At 36.0% G+C, this 13,574-nt stretch overlaps 1 protein-coding gene across 1 annotated transcript in view; it reads left to right on the top strand.

Moving 5' to 3' along the window:
• Positions 1 to 13,574, top strand: part of L3mbtl3 (L3MBTL histone methyl-lysine binding protein 3) — a 114,154-nt gene that overhangs the window by 50,139 nt on the left and 50,441 nt on the right. Inside the window, exons 12-14 of the mRNA XM_026380900.2 lie at positions 11 to 102; positions 2,496 to 2,647; positions 12,780 to 12,856. Of these exons, the coding sequence (XP_026236685.1) occupies positions 11 to 102; positions 2,496 to 2,647; positions 12,780 to 12,856 (321 nt within the window). The remainder of the gene's footprint in view (positions 1 to 10; positions 103 to 2,495; positions 2,648 to 12,779; positions 12,857 to 13,574) is intronic.

The raw sequence follows: 13,574 nt of genomic DNA, 5'->3' as shown, positions 1-13,574 counted from the left end.
TTTACTGTAGGATACAAAGAGGAAGAATTTAATTGGCAGACCTATCTTAAGACATGTAAAGCCCAAGCTGCTCCTAAGTCATTATTTGAAAATCAGAATATAGTAAGTACATCCAGAATACTTTTTCTTTCAAAGGAAGTGATTTTTGAGAGTCTTATAAGATAAATTACAAGTGATAACAAGGAGCTATCATAAATTTTATTGCCTTGGTAAATAGAGTTCTCTTATCATTACTAAACTTTAAATTTAACTTAAAATCTTCATGAATAAATATTATGTCATAGCCATATTAAGGTTGTCTTATTATTGAGTGATAGTAGGCAACATAGTTCAAATCCAGGTGTAATATTTTAAAGATGCATACAAAGTGGATTACTTTATTGTTGCCATCATTTAATTAGAAGTGGTGTTCAGACGGGATTCACATGGTGAATAGCCCTGTTTGGGTTTGCACGCAGCAGGTCACTGGAGTCTATGAAGTACTTCACTGTGGTTTACAGCTTTATTTAAATGTAACAGAAGCAAGGCAGGATATGTGCATTTTTACTACATCTTGACCTATATTCCCATTTCTCATTCCGTTTCTTTTCTGCATCTTTGAGAAGCCTGGAATCTTGAGAGGCTCTTTTCTTTCCCAGTTCTTCTCTAATCAGAAAGTGCAGAAGGCAAATCAAAATATCATCTTTACAACATACATGACCTATTTCTGCAGACAAATGAACTTCTTGATCCTAGCCCCAGAATTTAAGGGATTTACTGCCCTTTTCTACCTGCTAGGGCCAGGGAACACTGGACTCTCTGGCAGAGCAGAAGCTGTGCACCCTGTAGCCCAGCTTCCCCTCCTTCCCATATGCACCTGCTCGGTAACAGTGAGTTGCAGTGTGGAGAGTGGCAGTCATTTTTCATGAACAGAGTTCACTCCAAATGGGAATAAACATTGGGAGCTGGGAAAAACCCTCCATTTGGGAAATGACATTAACCAGTTGGTTTGAAGGCATCAGGCTAATGGATGAAATATTCTCTGATTAAATTGAATAAAAGCCAGGTTGAATTAGAGAAATTAAGATATATGAGAGAGTGAATGTGTGGGAATGTGAGTGTGTGTTTAGAGATCTAATAGAGATAATGGGCTAGGTTATTATTTTATAACATTCTAATTGAGAAGATAGCTTAATTGCTGAAATGTAAACACTGCCTTGTCAGTAGGTTTTCGGTTAAGACTTACCCCTGGGAGGAAGGTCAGTTGGGTGGAAACTCGGCAGCCTGCTATCTCTGCTCCGAGTTCCTAATCCCTGTCTGGTTCTCTGATGATTTCAGGCAGGGATTTGATTAACTGTGCTGACCTGTCCTATTACATTCTGTGCATTGCTAGCATACAACTTAATCTCAGGTTGTGAGTTTGATATCCAAGAGGCAACTGATTTTTCTATTTCTAGATTCTCTACCTCAGAATAGTCAAATATAAGTTCATAACACTGATAAATAATTGCAGGACTAAAATGGGTATTAAAAATTTCTGTGTACTATCTGTACTTGCTCCTTTAATTCGTATAGAATTTTCTCTAACATTTTTCAGATATGTAACTATCTATATTTTTATAACAATCCCTGTATAATTATAGTAAGATGAGAAATAATATTTATTTTGCTTAGTTAGAATAATACCTGTATACTTCAATCTGAATAGAAAGGGTTTTTTAGGAGGCTAAAAAAAAAAAAATCCAAAACAACAACAACAACAAAAACCCTTGCAATTGACATAATTGACAGCTGAGTACCCTATTCTGAGATTAGGATATTTTTCTCATCAAAGATTATAAGAGATGTTTTCATATTACTGTCCCTCAAGCACTAACTCCTATTGAATTTCAAGTCCAAGATGACTGACAATCTATAGATGTCCTTAAATTACCAGCTATTTTGAATGACTGTCTTTACATTAACAGTCATTTCATCTGCTGCTGTTGTAGCATTAAATAAAAGTTGCAATAATCTGCAGCCTTTCATATATGAAGATGACCTACTTTCTGTAGAGTACTCTTTTGGGAGAGTGGGAGTGAATTTGTACTGACTCATGCACATTTTTAACTTGATTAAGTAAGTGCATATTTTGTGTGAAATAACTTTTGTTGTTAAGTCTGTAATCAAGGAAAAGAAAGCCAAAATGGGAACTATATGATGAATAAAACTTGCTTGCCTAGCGTGGTCTTCTAACTAAGGTACCAAAACACATGTTAAAATTAATTATTCTGCTAGGCTGTGGATGTTGTAGTTTTGAGGCTCAGAAAGTTAATTGGGTGTAACCATAGAGGGTGTTTTTTAATTGTCTTTTTGTGGGGGAGGGGAATGATCCTGCTGTGAAACCAGCACATGATTTTAAAATTATGTGAATATAGAGATAGATGCTGGGCCTTTGAGCAGGGGTGCAGAGTGTGCAGGTCTTGGCTGTTGTTAAGTGTGTGCTTGTCTATAATTAAATCTGCATGTTTCCATAGACAGTGATCCCATCAGGCTTTCGAGTTGGAATGAAGCTTGAGGCTGTAGACAAAAAGAATCCTGCGTTCATCTGTGTTGCTACGGTAACAGATATGGTGGACAATCGTTTCCTGGTACATTTTGACAACTGGGATGAGAGCTATGACTATTGGTGAGACATTTTCCATTAATGTGTGCTTTTTAAAATGCAGTGTTTATCCACATTAACTAGGTGCACAGTTTGAAAATAGTAACAAGGCAAAGCTTATAACAAAGCCAACAGTGCTCTGTCCCACTCTTTCCTAGTTCAGATTTTTCAGTTTTCACTTGCTCCATATTGCATGTATTTCTAAATAACATCTTTTAATGCTACTTCATGATTTTATTTTAGTTGACTTCCTGCCATGAAAGTGAAATCCATAACCACCCCCCACATTCCCAGTGTAACGTGTGTATGCACATACAGACTTACATATTCCCCTTCATCTGAGTGTCTTCTGTCATATTTTTTTTTAGAAATTTATTTTAATTTTCCATATTTTCATACCTGGTAGCTAATTTCACCATTCATAATAGCTAAATGCAGCTGCATTAATTGATGAACATTGTTTTAATCCGTACCATTTTTAGATATACTGTAAAAGGTAAAGACAACATATTCTAAAATTATGTGATTGGAAAATAGTTGTAGTAAAGCATTCATATTTCATTTATTTATTAATTCATTGATTTATTTATTGATGTACTAGGGATTGAACTCTGGGCCACACACAGACTAAGCAAACACCCTACCACTGAACTGTATTCCCAGCCCCTTTTATTTTGAGTCAATTAGTGGGACTTAATAAGTGGGTCTCACTAAGCTGCTGATGCTGGCCTTGAACTTGCAATTCTTCTGCCTCAGCTTCCCAGGTAGTTGGCATTACAAGTGTGTACCCCCACACCTGACAAGCCATCAAACTGTAATTAAACAGTCAAAGGTTTTTTCTATACCCAACTCATGTTCATTGGTTGCTAGAATTCAGTTTCCTGGTTAAAGTCATTTTTGAAGTCTTCAGTTCTATCTAGAGAACCCTGGAAATGAGAATATTTTAGAGAAGTGACAAAAGTGTTTATAAAATTTGGCTAATGTTATAGTATCAAGTGAACATTAAGTTATGTCAATATGGCCAAGATTCTGGGAAGCTCATTTCTTGACCTTACTTTTAATGTGCACATATTTAAATATTCAATAGACCCATCAATGAACTTTCATTACTCTTCCTACTGAATTCTTAGATATTTATCTTGAATTGTTTTAAGAAAGAAGAGAGTGAATTTAAATTTATTTGCTATTCAGATTTTTTAAATGCTTTCTATTATATGTTTACTTTTTACAGAATTTTTGTAAACTCAGGGAGACAAGTCATTCCATGATTATATGTAAAGAGTCAAATCCTTTAGAATATTTTGGTTGTTTTCCCTTATGTTTTTCTTTCAAAAGCATAATTTTGCCTCATGTGATGTTTTATTCAGTTTGTGACAAAAAAATTATTGAAATATATTCATATACAAAACAATTAGCTGGGCATAGTGGCACACATCTGTTATCCCAGCTGCTCCGGAGGATGATGAGTTCAAAGCCAGCCTCAGCAACGGCTAGATGCTAAGCAACTCAGTGAGACTCTGCTTCTAAGTAAAATACCAAATAGGTTAACACTAAACAGAGATATGAGATGGGAGGGAAAGGGAGAGAAAAGGGAAATTGCATGGAAATGAAGGGAGACCCTCATTGCTATACAAAATTACATATAAGAGGTTGTGAGGGGAATGGGAAAATAAACAAGGAGAGAAATGAATTACAGTAGATGGGGTAGAGAGAGAAGATGTGAGGGAAGGGGAGGGGGGATAGTAGGGGATAGGAAAGGTAGCAGAATACAACAATTACTAGTAGGGCATTATGTAAAATTGTGGATGTGTAACCGACGTGATTCTGCAATCTGCATTTGGGGTAAAATTGGGAGTTCATAACCCACTTCAATCTAATGTATGAAATATGATATGTCAAGAGCTTTGTAATGTTGTGAACAATCAATAAAAAAAAAAAATTAAAAAAAAAAAACTTCAAAAAAAAATACCAAATAGGGCTGGGTATGGGCCTCAGTGGTTGAGTGCCTGGTACCCCCCCACCAAAGTTCCTCCTGAATGTCTTTTACTTAATACCAGCAATTGCCAACTTATGTCCAGTGTCGTTTCCTCTGTAACCCTGCTGTTAAAAACCCAACTCTAAGATTGTTTTCAAGCCAATTCCAGATAACATAGGTTTTGATGTGTGAATAATTCAGTTGGTGTTGAAAGATGAATTTTTTTATTTAATAGCTATAATGTCACTAATGTACTCAAACATTTCTCCCAGTTTTGTCTTGGTATCTTATTAGTATTTGGATTTTTTTTTTAATTTTAGGGTGAAATAAGGCATATTCTTTATAGTTGCTTTGATGTTTTCTGGATCTCTTTTCATTGATAGCTCCCTATTCCTTTATGTTTTTTTTTTTTACTTTTTAATCTTTATTGAATTGTTTTGTTCTGTTGAGTCTCCCACAATATGGGTTTGCTTATTTGTCATACCATGTTTTTCTGTTCTTCATATTTCCTGAAAATTGTTTTTTTTTCATTTAAGATTGTTTATATCTATTTGGGGTAAATAGATGAGAAAAGTTTAATTTTAGAAATAGCCTGACCTGCCGTAGGTCAAACATATTTCACTGCTCCTGTTTGGTGGTCTGTGAAGATGGCAGTTCTAGATCCAGTCCTTTTAGTAATAAATGATACTAAATTATTGGAATTTGTTGAAATGGGGAGTTTGTTTTCCTTTTTATTTTTTTAAATTTTTATTTTGTAGTGCTGGGGTTCAAACCCTAGGCTTTGTGCATTCTAAGCAAGCACTTGTCCCTGAGCTACATTTCTAGTCCTTGTTTTGTTTTTAAAGTGCTGATTCACTTTGGGAGAATTTTTATTTTCAAGATTTTGTGTGGTTTAAACAAAATGGATGAATATTAGTTTATTTTTATGCTCATAAGTATTGTTGTGTTTTAAAGGTACTATATACATTGCTTATTTGATACACGATATATTGCCTTTCAAATTGGTCTTGGAAAAAATAACCAAAAAAAAAAAATCTAAAAGAATTTGTCACGGGCTGGGGATGTGGCTCAAGTGGTAGCGCGCTCGCCTGGCATGCGTGCGGCCCGGGTTCGATCCTCAGCACCACATACCAACAAAGATGTTGTGTCCGCCGAGAACTAAAAAATAAATATTAAAAAAATTCTCCCTCTCTCTCTCTCTCTCTCTCTCTCTCTCTCTCTCTCTCTCTCCTCTCTCACTCTCTCTTTAAAAAAAAAAAAAAAAGAATTTGTCACACTCATTTTTCTTAGTGTCAAATGCCTAGGGAACAAACAGAAAGGATCCTGGAATTTTTTTAGAAAAAGTAAAGAAAAAGACTGTTATAACTCTGATTTTACACTTTTGTAAACATAAACGAATGTAATTATTTTAAGGATGGAATGTTTTTTGGGATTACTTATACTTTTGACTATTGACATGAAATCATATATTGTTAATTGTCAAAAAAGAATACTGTATGTTCTCTTCCTTAACATTCAGTTAAGGCACACTGAAAATTACTTAAGCACACTGGAATTTTTCCAGTTTTATTAAATATTATGTTCTTTGATCTTTGAATTTTGGAATGGTTTTTATCTGCATAAACTACATTGGTGTGTAATTGAAGTTACAGATTGGCTTGCCTTTCTCAATTCGAAATACTTTTAAAATGAGATTTTCTTCCTCCTTTGATTTGGATAGTAATCTTGTTTCTTTTTGTATTCAAGTAGGAATCAGAGAAAATAGATAGTCTATATACATTTGTTTATGTGATATTGCATATTTGGTTGTAATAAAGTATTTCTTCCTTCAAAGGAGGAACATGATAAAAATGTGTTTTGTCCCAGGGGTAGAATATTGTTCTTCCCTAAATGACTTAACTATTTTAAGCTTTAGTTTCCCCTAAAGAAAAGAGGGAATTAATATTAATACCTATTTCATCCTGTGTGGTGGGAATTAAAAAACGTTTTAGGAGCAGAAACAAATTTGCAAAAGGGTGAAGAGATTATAATAAAGGAAGTCAGAGAAGTTTGGTGCTGAAGTCAGAAAAGGATTATTGCTTAAGGGGACTCTTCCTGCACACAGGGTGTTTTGAGCGTGGTTGTTTGGCAGAGGGAGGTCATGGACCACCGTGCAAGGGGCAAGTGGAGGTATCTGAGATTGTGGAGACACCAATAATTTTTGTCTCTCTCAGCCTGGAAGGAAGAAATAAAAGGAAAGTTGGAAATCTGTGTGATGAGATGACATCCTCTTCATCTTTTCCAGATCACTGCGTTAGAGATATTCACCTTGAAGCAATTAATTAATATTTACAGCAGCTACTGTGGGGAATGGGCTTGGTCAAATTAGGGATGGAAAGGAGAAAGAGGTGACTGAACTTGATGAGTTTTGGGGTTCAGTGGTAAAGCAGAGAGTGAAGGAGGCCCTGAAAAGTTAGCATATGATGAGGAGCCAGGAGAGTCTGGTCCTGGTTAGTAAGTCGGCAGAGTCATGCTCTGGGTTTAAGGAGTGGGAGAGGCCAAGTGTCCTGCATTTCTTCAAAGAACCTAAATCATTATTGCTTAAATGAGGATACTTTGATGTTTTCTTTAAGCAATTGTCTTTTTATATATATTTTCATTTTTTTAGTTACAGACAGACACAGTATTTTATTTTTATGTGGTGCTGAGGATCGAACCCAGTGTCTTACGCATGGTAGGAAAGCACTCTACCTCTGAGCCACAATCCCAACCCTAAGCAAGTGTTTTAAAATGTTCTTGCTTGACCTATGCCTAGATCTGTTAAGTTCTGAATGTATGCATTATCTTTGTTTAGCTTTTGGCTGTGGCTAATAAAACCAGGGTGTCTTGGATGCGGTGACACATGCCTATAATCTCAGTGACTCAGGAAGCTGAAGTAAGAGGATTGAAAGTTTGAGGCCAGCCTCAGCAACTTAGTGAGGCTCTCAGCTACTTAGCAAGACTTTGTCTTTAAATAAAAATCAAAAAGGACTGGGGAGTAGCTTGCACCCTTGGGTTTAATCCCTAGTACCAAAAATGAATGAGTGAAATAAACAAAATAAAAGGAGGATCTCTTTTTTTTCCAACTCAAGGGCTTGGTGAAGTCACTTAGCTTCTTTACATTTCCTTAAATGATCTTCATTTCTGTTCACTTTATCCTTCCACAATAAACATAGATTTTTTATGGATTTTATTCATATAATTATTCACCCTTTTAATTATCTACTAGTCTAGATCTGATTGACTCTTAACAGTCTTCATTAATAATCTGCCTGTACTTTAATTTTTAAAAAATTCTTTCATGATATACACAAAACCCCAAGATAGTGGGGTACAGAGATCAATGATGTGCTGAACTTTTCACCACTTGGTTGTTCCTTTTCTTTTCTTTTTTGGTGACAGTTCTGCCTTTGAACACTAGGTGGGACTAAGAGATGACTTGTTTTGCAGTGGGCTTCACAGCCTCTCACTTTTGAATGAAGTGTTGTTTGCTACTGGGAGTGTTTAAGTAAAATAGATAAAAGTGGGCCTATTTTTATATTCTCTATTGAGATGTCTTTCTTGTTTTAAAGTAACTTTTATCAACATATAGATAGTAAGATCTTGTATAATACTAAGGTAGTACAGGAGTGAGTGGCCATAATAGCTCATGGTATTTTCCTTAATTATTATTTAAAGAGAAAAACCAATAAAATAAAAACAGAGTTATTAATATTTAATGTTCTTTAAAGGAATCTTCCTGAGTCTGGTAGATAATTTTTAAAAAGTACTCTACATTTGTATTAGAGTGAGAAGGAAAGAATCAGACAGTTGTTATATATTTATTATTTTTTCATTTTTATTGAATCCATATGTAAATTAGCATCCTTTTTTAGAGTAAAGACAATTTGTCATTAGTAATAATCCATAACCAAAGTGAATATTTACAAAAACATTAGGGTAGCTGGAAATAAAGCCCCATAACCCTGTTTATGTAGTTCATAACAATGCAGCTTAAGGAATTCTGCATTGAAATATATTTTATGAAAATGTAAGAAATATAGTGATTACCATATGAATTTGGAATTGACCTAGCAGTATTTGTTTTTCTTGCATATTCCTAAAATAATGATATACACACTTATAATATATAAAGAAAAATGGCCATCTGTGGAAGGGGAAGGTATGAGACAATGTAAGAAGAAAGGAAGAAACATCCAACTGTAAAATTCAAGGTATATTTTACTGAAGTAAGTGCTGGAAAAAAATCAGCATGCTATAGTGATTATGTCAACTCATCATGTTCTACTGCACAAAGCTGCATCCTCTGGAAGGTTGGTTTGTAGGTGGTGACTATATGCTGACCTCATTTACTCTGAACAAGTCCTTTGTGTTTCAGTACTCATTAGACTTGCTTATTTGCTGGAAACTCTAACCATTGCTGCCCTTCTGGCTTTCTACCTTCTGGTTTTCCATCTGAAGGATGGTGTTGAGACTTCCAGATCACTCAGAATAAATACAGCCTGGAGAATAGAGGAAGACTGGGCTCCTTGGCATCCTTTAGACCAACATTTCCCAAACTGATATTCATAGTTTGCTTAACAAAGCAGTCTTTCATCATTAACTATCTTTAGGAAATGCTACATTAAACAATTCAAAACTGGTTTCTTTATAGAATAACTTCATAGTCTTTAGTATGTTCATGTGAATGTAAATCTCTGAGAAGTATTATGTTGTGTCACATGGTCAAAATATTTAAGTATGAAAAAATATGTATTTTAACTTAAGGATACCTATCATCTTTGAGAACACACCTAGGGAACTATCATAACCACTTTTCAAAAACATATTGTGACATTACCTTTAGGTGCCTATGCATTCTGTAGTATTATTGTGTCTATCCCCTTATGAAGATAGTCTTCATTTCCTTATACTGTATTTGCCTGGCAAAATCCCAAACCTAGTAGGATCCAACTTTCTGCCCACTTTATTCCTGTAGGGGACCAGTTAAATAAACCTGGAGAAAGACACATGGCACCCTGACTGGTCGACTTGCTGTTGGTGGCTGCCAACCTCAAGTGAGTTAGGAGTCCTGTCCTATCCTTGTCTATTTTTCCAAACTACTAAATTTCATTCTCCCTTTTCCCTGCTTCAGACTTCTCACATCTTCTTCCTATCCTCCCTCTTTCTTGATACCTTGATTCCTATTTTATTGGGAAGGAAAAAAAAAAACAAAAAAGCAGAGGAGACTTCTTCATGGCAGCACCTCTCATTTCCACCCATAGATTGACTGTGGGTGACATGCCTTGCTCTCAGGGACGGGGCTCTCCTCTCAGGGACTGGTTTCCGTTTCCTCTCACTGAGTCAGTTCTCTCTTCTTCATCAGTAGATAACCTTCTCTATTGAATTATTTCTACCAGTGCACATATAAGAGAAGGGTTTTTGTTTGTTTTAATACTCATTGTATCCCTAGCATCTAAAACAATGTCCTGTTAAGGAATTTGCTAGGCATGTACTTCTTGCCTAAATCAGGTAATTATTTTTTCATCTCGTTAAGCACATTTTTATTTTCAAGTAGTTTTAAACATAAAAAGGTTCATGAAATAGTATAAAGAATTCCCCAAAATACCTCACCCATCTTCCCCTAAGTTCACAACTCAAACAGTAAAGCAAAACTTCTCTTTTCCTCTTTAGTGATTAATTTCTCAGCTTTCTTTTATGACAGAATCCCTTAAACACATTTTCTTTATGTCCGTCTCCATTGTCTTTTCTTCCATTTTCCCTTAAACCCAGTTTGTTCAGTATTTTGCTATTTTCCATCCCCAATTTCACCAAAACAGCTCTTGTCAAGGATACTAATGACCTTTACATTGAAGACTTCAGTGATCGATTCTTGTTTCTTCTGCTCTTTGGTCTGTCAGCAGCATGTGACCCATTTGATTTCATTCTTCTCTTTTTTTCTCTCCTTACTTACCATCAGTCCTGCGTGGACTTTGCCTCCTACTCTGCTTACTCTCTGGATGTCTTAGCTCTGCTTGTGGTATTAAATACAATCTCAGATACTGGTGACTCCCAAACTTGTATTTTTGCAAGGGCCTTGATATTGCCCTTGAACTCCAGGGTTTGTGATCATTATCTATTTGACATCTTTTATTATCTGTCAGACATGTCAGTAACAGAAATCCTCATTCAACACTTGGAACACCAGTGATTGTGCCTGCTGTCTCCCTCATCCTCCGAAAACAGAAGCTATTTTCCTGTTGTGCGTTCCCAGAGCCTTATAATGTCTCAGCTTCTTCAGTGACTCACATTCTACATTAAATCCATTAGTAAATCCTTTGGGTTCTCTCTTTAAATATATGTCTAAAATATGATCACTTCTTGGCTAGCACGCCTGTGGCCCAGGCCACCATGATCAACTCCTGCAGTCGCCTTCTGACCACCAGAGTGGTTTACTGTCTTTGTGGAAGTCAGAAAAATTTGAAACATGCACCAGGTTAAGCTTCTTCTCTGCCTAACAACTCTAGTTTACTCCCAGTAAAATCCTAGTCCTAATGTGGCTTGAAGGCCCTTCCTGTCTGACATCATATTCTGTTGTCCTGCTTCCCTCAGTCTGCTCCTTCCTATTCCTGATATAATCCTGCCAGGTTCCCACTCCACAACCTTTGGACTTGCTGTCTTTTTCTTTTCTGTCCAGTATAGTTTTCCTTCATATATGTTTAAGTGGCTCAGTTCTCTTTATCTCTGGCATACTTGTAGTATCTAGTATAGTACTAGCACTATGTAAAAAGTTGCTATACTGTTCTGTTTAGAAAAAATTTTTAAAAGGTCTAAAGCCTGCATATGTTCAGTCTAGGTGAACCATTACAGATCTAGCCACACTTTCAGTTGTGGTTGGCTGACTGTGGACCTGGAGCCCAGTGGTCACAAGGGCCAACTGTATAGATACTTTGGTGGCACAACTCTATGTAGACATAAAATATAGTCAAGGAGTCAATTATGTAAGTGCAGAAGTGTTCCTTTTATATAGCCTATATAGTCAAAACAGGTTCTCAAGTAAGACACCACATGAACAAAGACTTGAAGGGTTTGAAGAAAAAGAGGTAAAGTACACAGGAGGGTAGACATAGAAGTTGTATGTGAATGCTGTGCCATTGTATATGTGGACACCTGTAGGGATCCTGGAACCAATTCCCTGTAGATACAGAGGGACAACTGTATTTTGTTAGTTTATTTGTTGTCTCTTCTTGCTATGCTGCAAATGCCGTGAGAGCAGCAACTTTTAATCTGTTTTATTTGCCACACTTTCCTCAGATTCTGTACAGTGCCTGGCACACCATCGACACTCAATATTTGAATGAGGAAGTGTGCACGTGAATGGGTGAAGCATATTGCATGTTGAGGTGGGGAATACATAGAAAAAGTATGGTTAGGAGGAAGTCAGATGTACATTTATATATAGATAGAAAGGCTCTGGAAGAATACATATGTGGCTGCAGTAAAGATAACAGAGAGGAGAAGAAAGAGGTGAGGAAAGAAACAGCATGTTCTAGTATCTGGCCTCTGCCATTCTAATGGGTAATGGAAATAGCATGTGGTTGACTGTGATTGAGCTTCCCAACTTTGAACTTATGCTGTGAAATAATTTTAGTTTTCTTGTATGCACGTGGTCTTAAGTTTATTTTTCTACATAATGGAAATTCTGAATTTTAATGTTACCTTTGTAATGTTTTAATGCTATCTTTGAAGTTTCAGTATATAACAGAATTAGTGGGGCAAAGTGATTGAGCTTCCCAACTTTGAACATATGCTGTGAAATAATTTTAGTTTTCTTGTATGCACATGGTCTTAAGTTTATTTTTCCACATAATGGAAATTCCGAATTTTAATGTTACCTTTGTAATGTTTTAATGTTATCTTTGAAGTTTCAGTAAATAACAAAATTGGTGGGGCAAAGAAAACCTCATGGTGTCAAAAGCATATGCTATTTGCTAAAATCTACTTGGTGTCGATGTATTGGGAGAGCGAAAGATTTTTAGTCCAGCAGTTTGTTTTCAAATTTGACCATAATAAGCAGAACTCTGTAAAGTGTTCAGAATCTCTAACCTTTTTTTAAAAAAAAATTTCTGCTATTATTTGTGAGTTTATCTAATTAAATTTTTTTAAAATTTATGTAACCTACAGGTGTGAAGCATCTAGTCCCCACATTCATCCCGTTGGTTGGTGTAAAGAACATAGAAGGACCCTTATTACTCCACCAGGTTTGTGTTTGTCTAGTATCATTCATACACCTCAGGAGTCAGCAAACCTTTTCTGGAAAGGGCCAGACAGTACATATTTTTAAGTTTTCGTGCCGTAGAGTCTGTCACAACTTCTCAACTCAATGGTAGTACAAAAGCAGCCACAGGTTATAATAGTGAAAAAGTGTGGTTGTGCTGTAGTCGCACAGTGTCTGTAAAACATGCAGCAAGCTTAGCTCACTGACCCCTGAGGTCCCTTCAAGTAGGTGAAGCATTGGCTAAGTTTCTATCAGTCTCAGTTTTTTGTCTTCTTTGGAAATATAAGTTGTGCTTTCAAGGAACTTTCATTTTTAACTTGAAATTCATCTCTAGGCTTTATATTAGTATTTAAAGATATTGTCTAATTTAAAGATATTCTCTGACTGCAGACGTGAGTTGTCTAGGCTTGAACAAGTACAGAAAGGTGACTGTGGGGGACACGGCTCTGTGGGTGCATCATGATATTCACACCATTCATATTTTTCTTCCTTTTTATTGGCGCATGATAATTATACCTAACACTGGGCCACACCATTCATATTTAAGTGAGCACTTGAAGGTTTAAAGTTTTTACCTAGAGCTCACACATTCCCTTTTCCTTTTGTGTGTGTGTGTGTGTGTGAGAGAGAGAGAGAGAGAGAGAGAGAGAGAGAGAGAGAGAGAGAGATTCCTGGTTCAGAAATAGATTTGCACCTTATAG

The sequence above is a fragment of the Urocitellus parryii genome, chromosome 8 (genome assembly GCF_045843805.1).
Source record: "Urocitellus parryii isolate mUroPar1 chromosome 8, mUroPar1.hap1, whole genome shotgun sequence".
In the NCBI taxonomy this organism is placed as follows: domain Eukaryota; kingdom Metazoa; phylum Chordata; class Mammalia; order Rodentia; family Sciuridae; genus Urocitellus; species Urocitellus parryii.
Note: the sequence above shows the minus strand (reverse complement) of the source record. Positions and strands in the feature narration are given on the sequence as shown.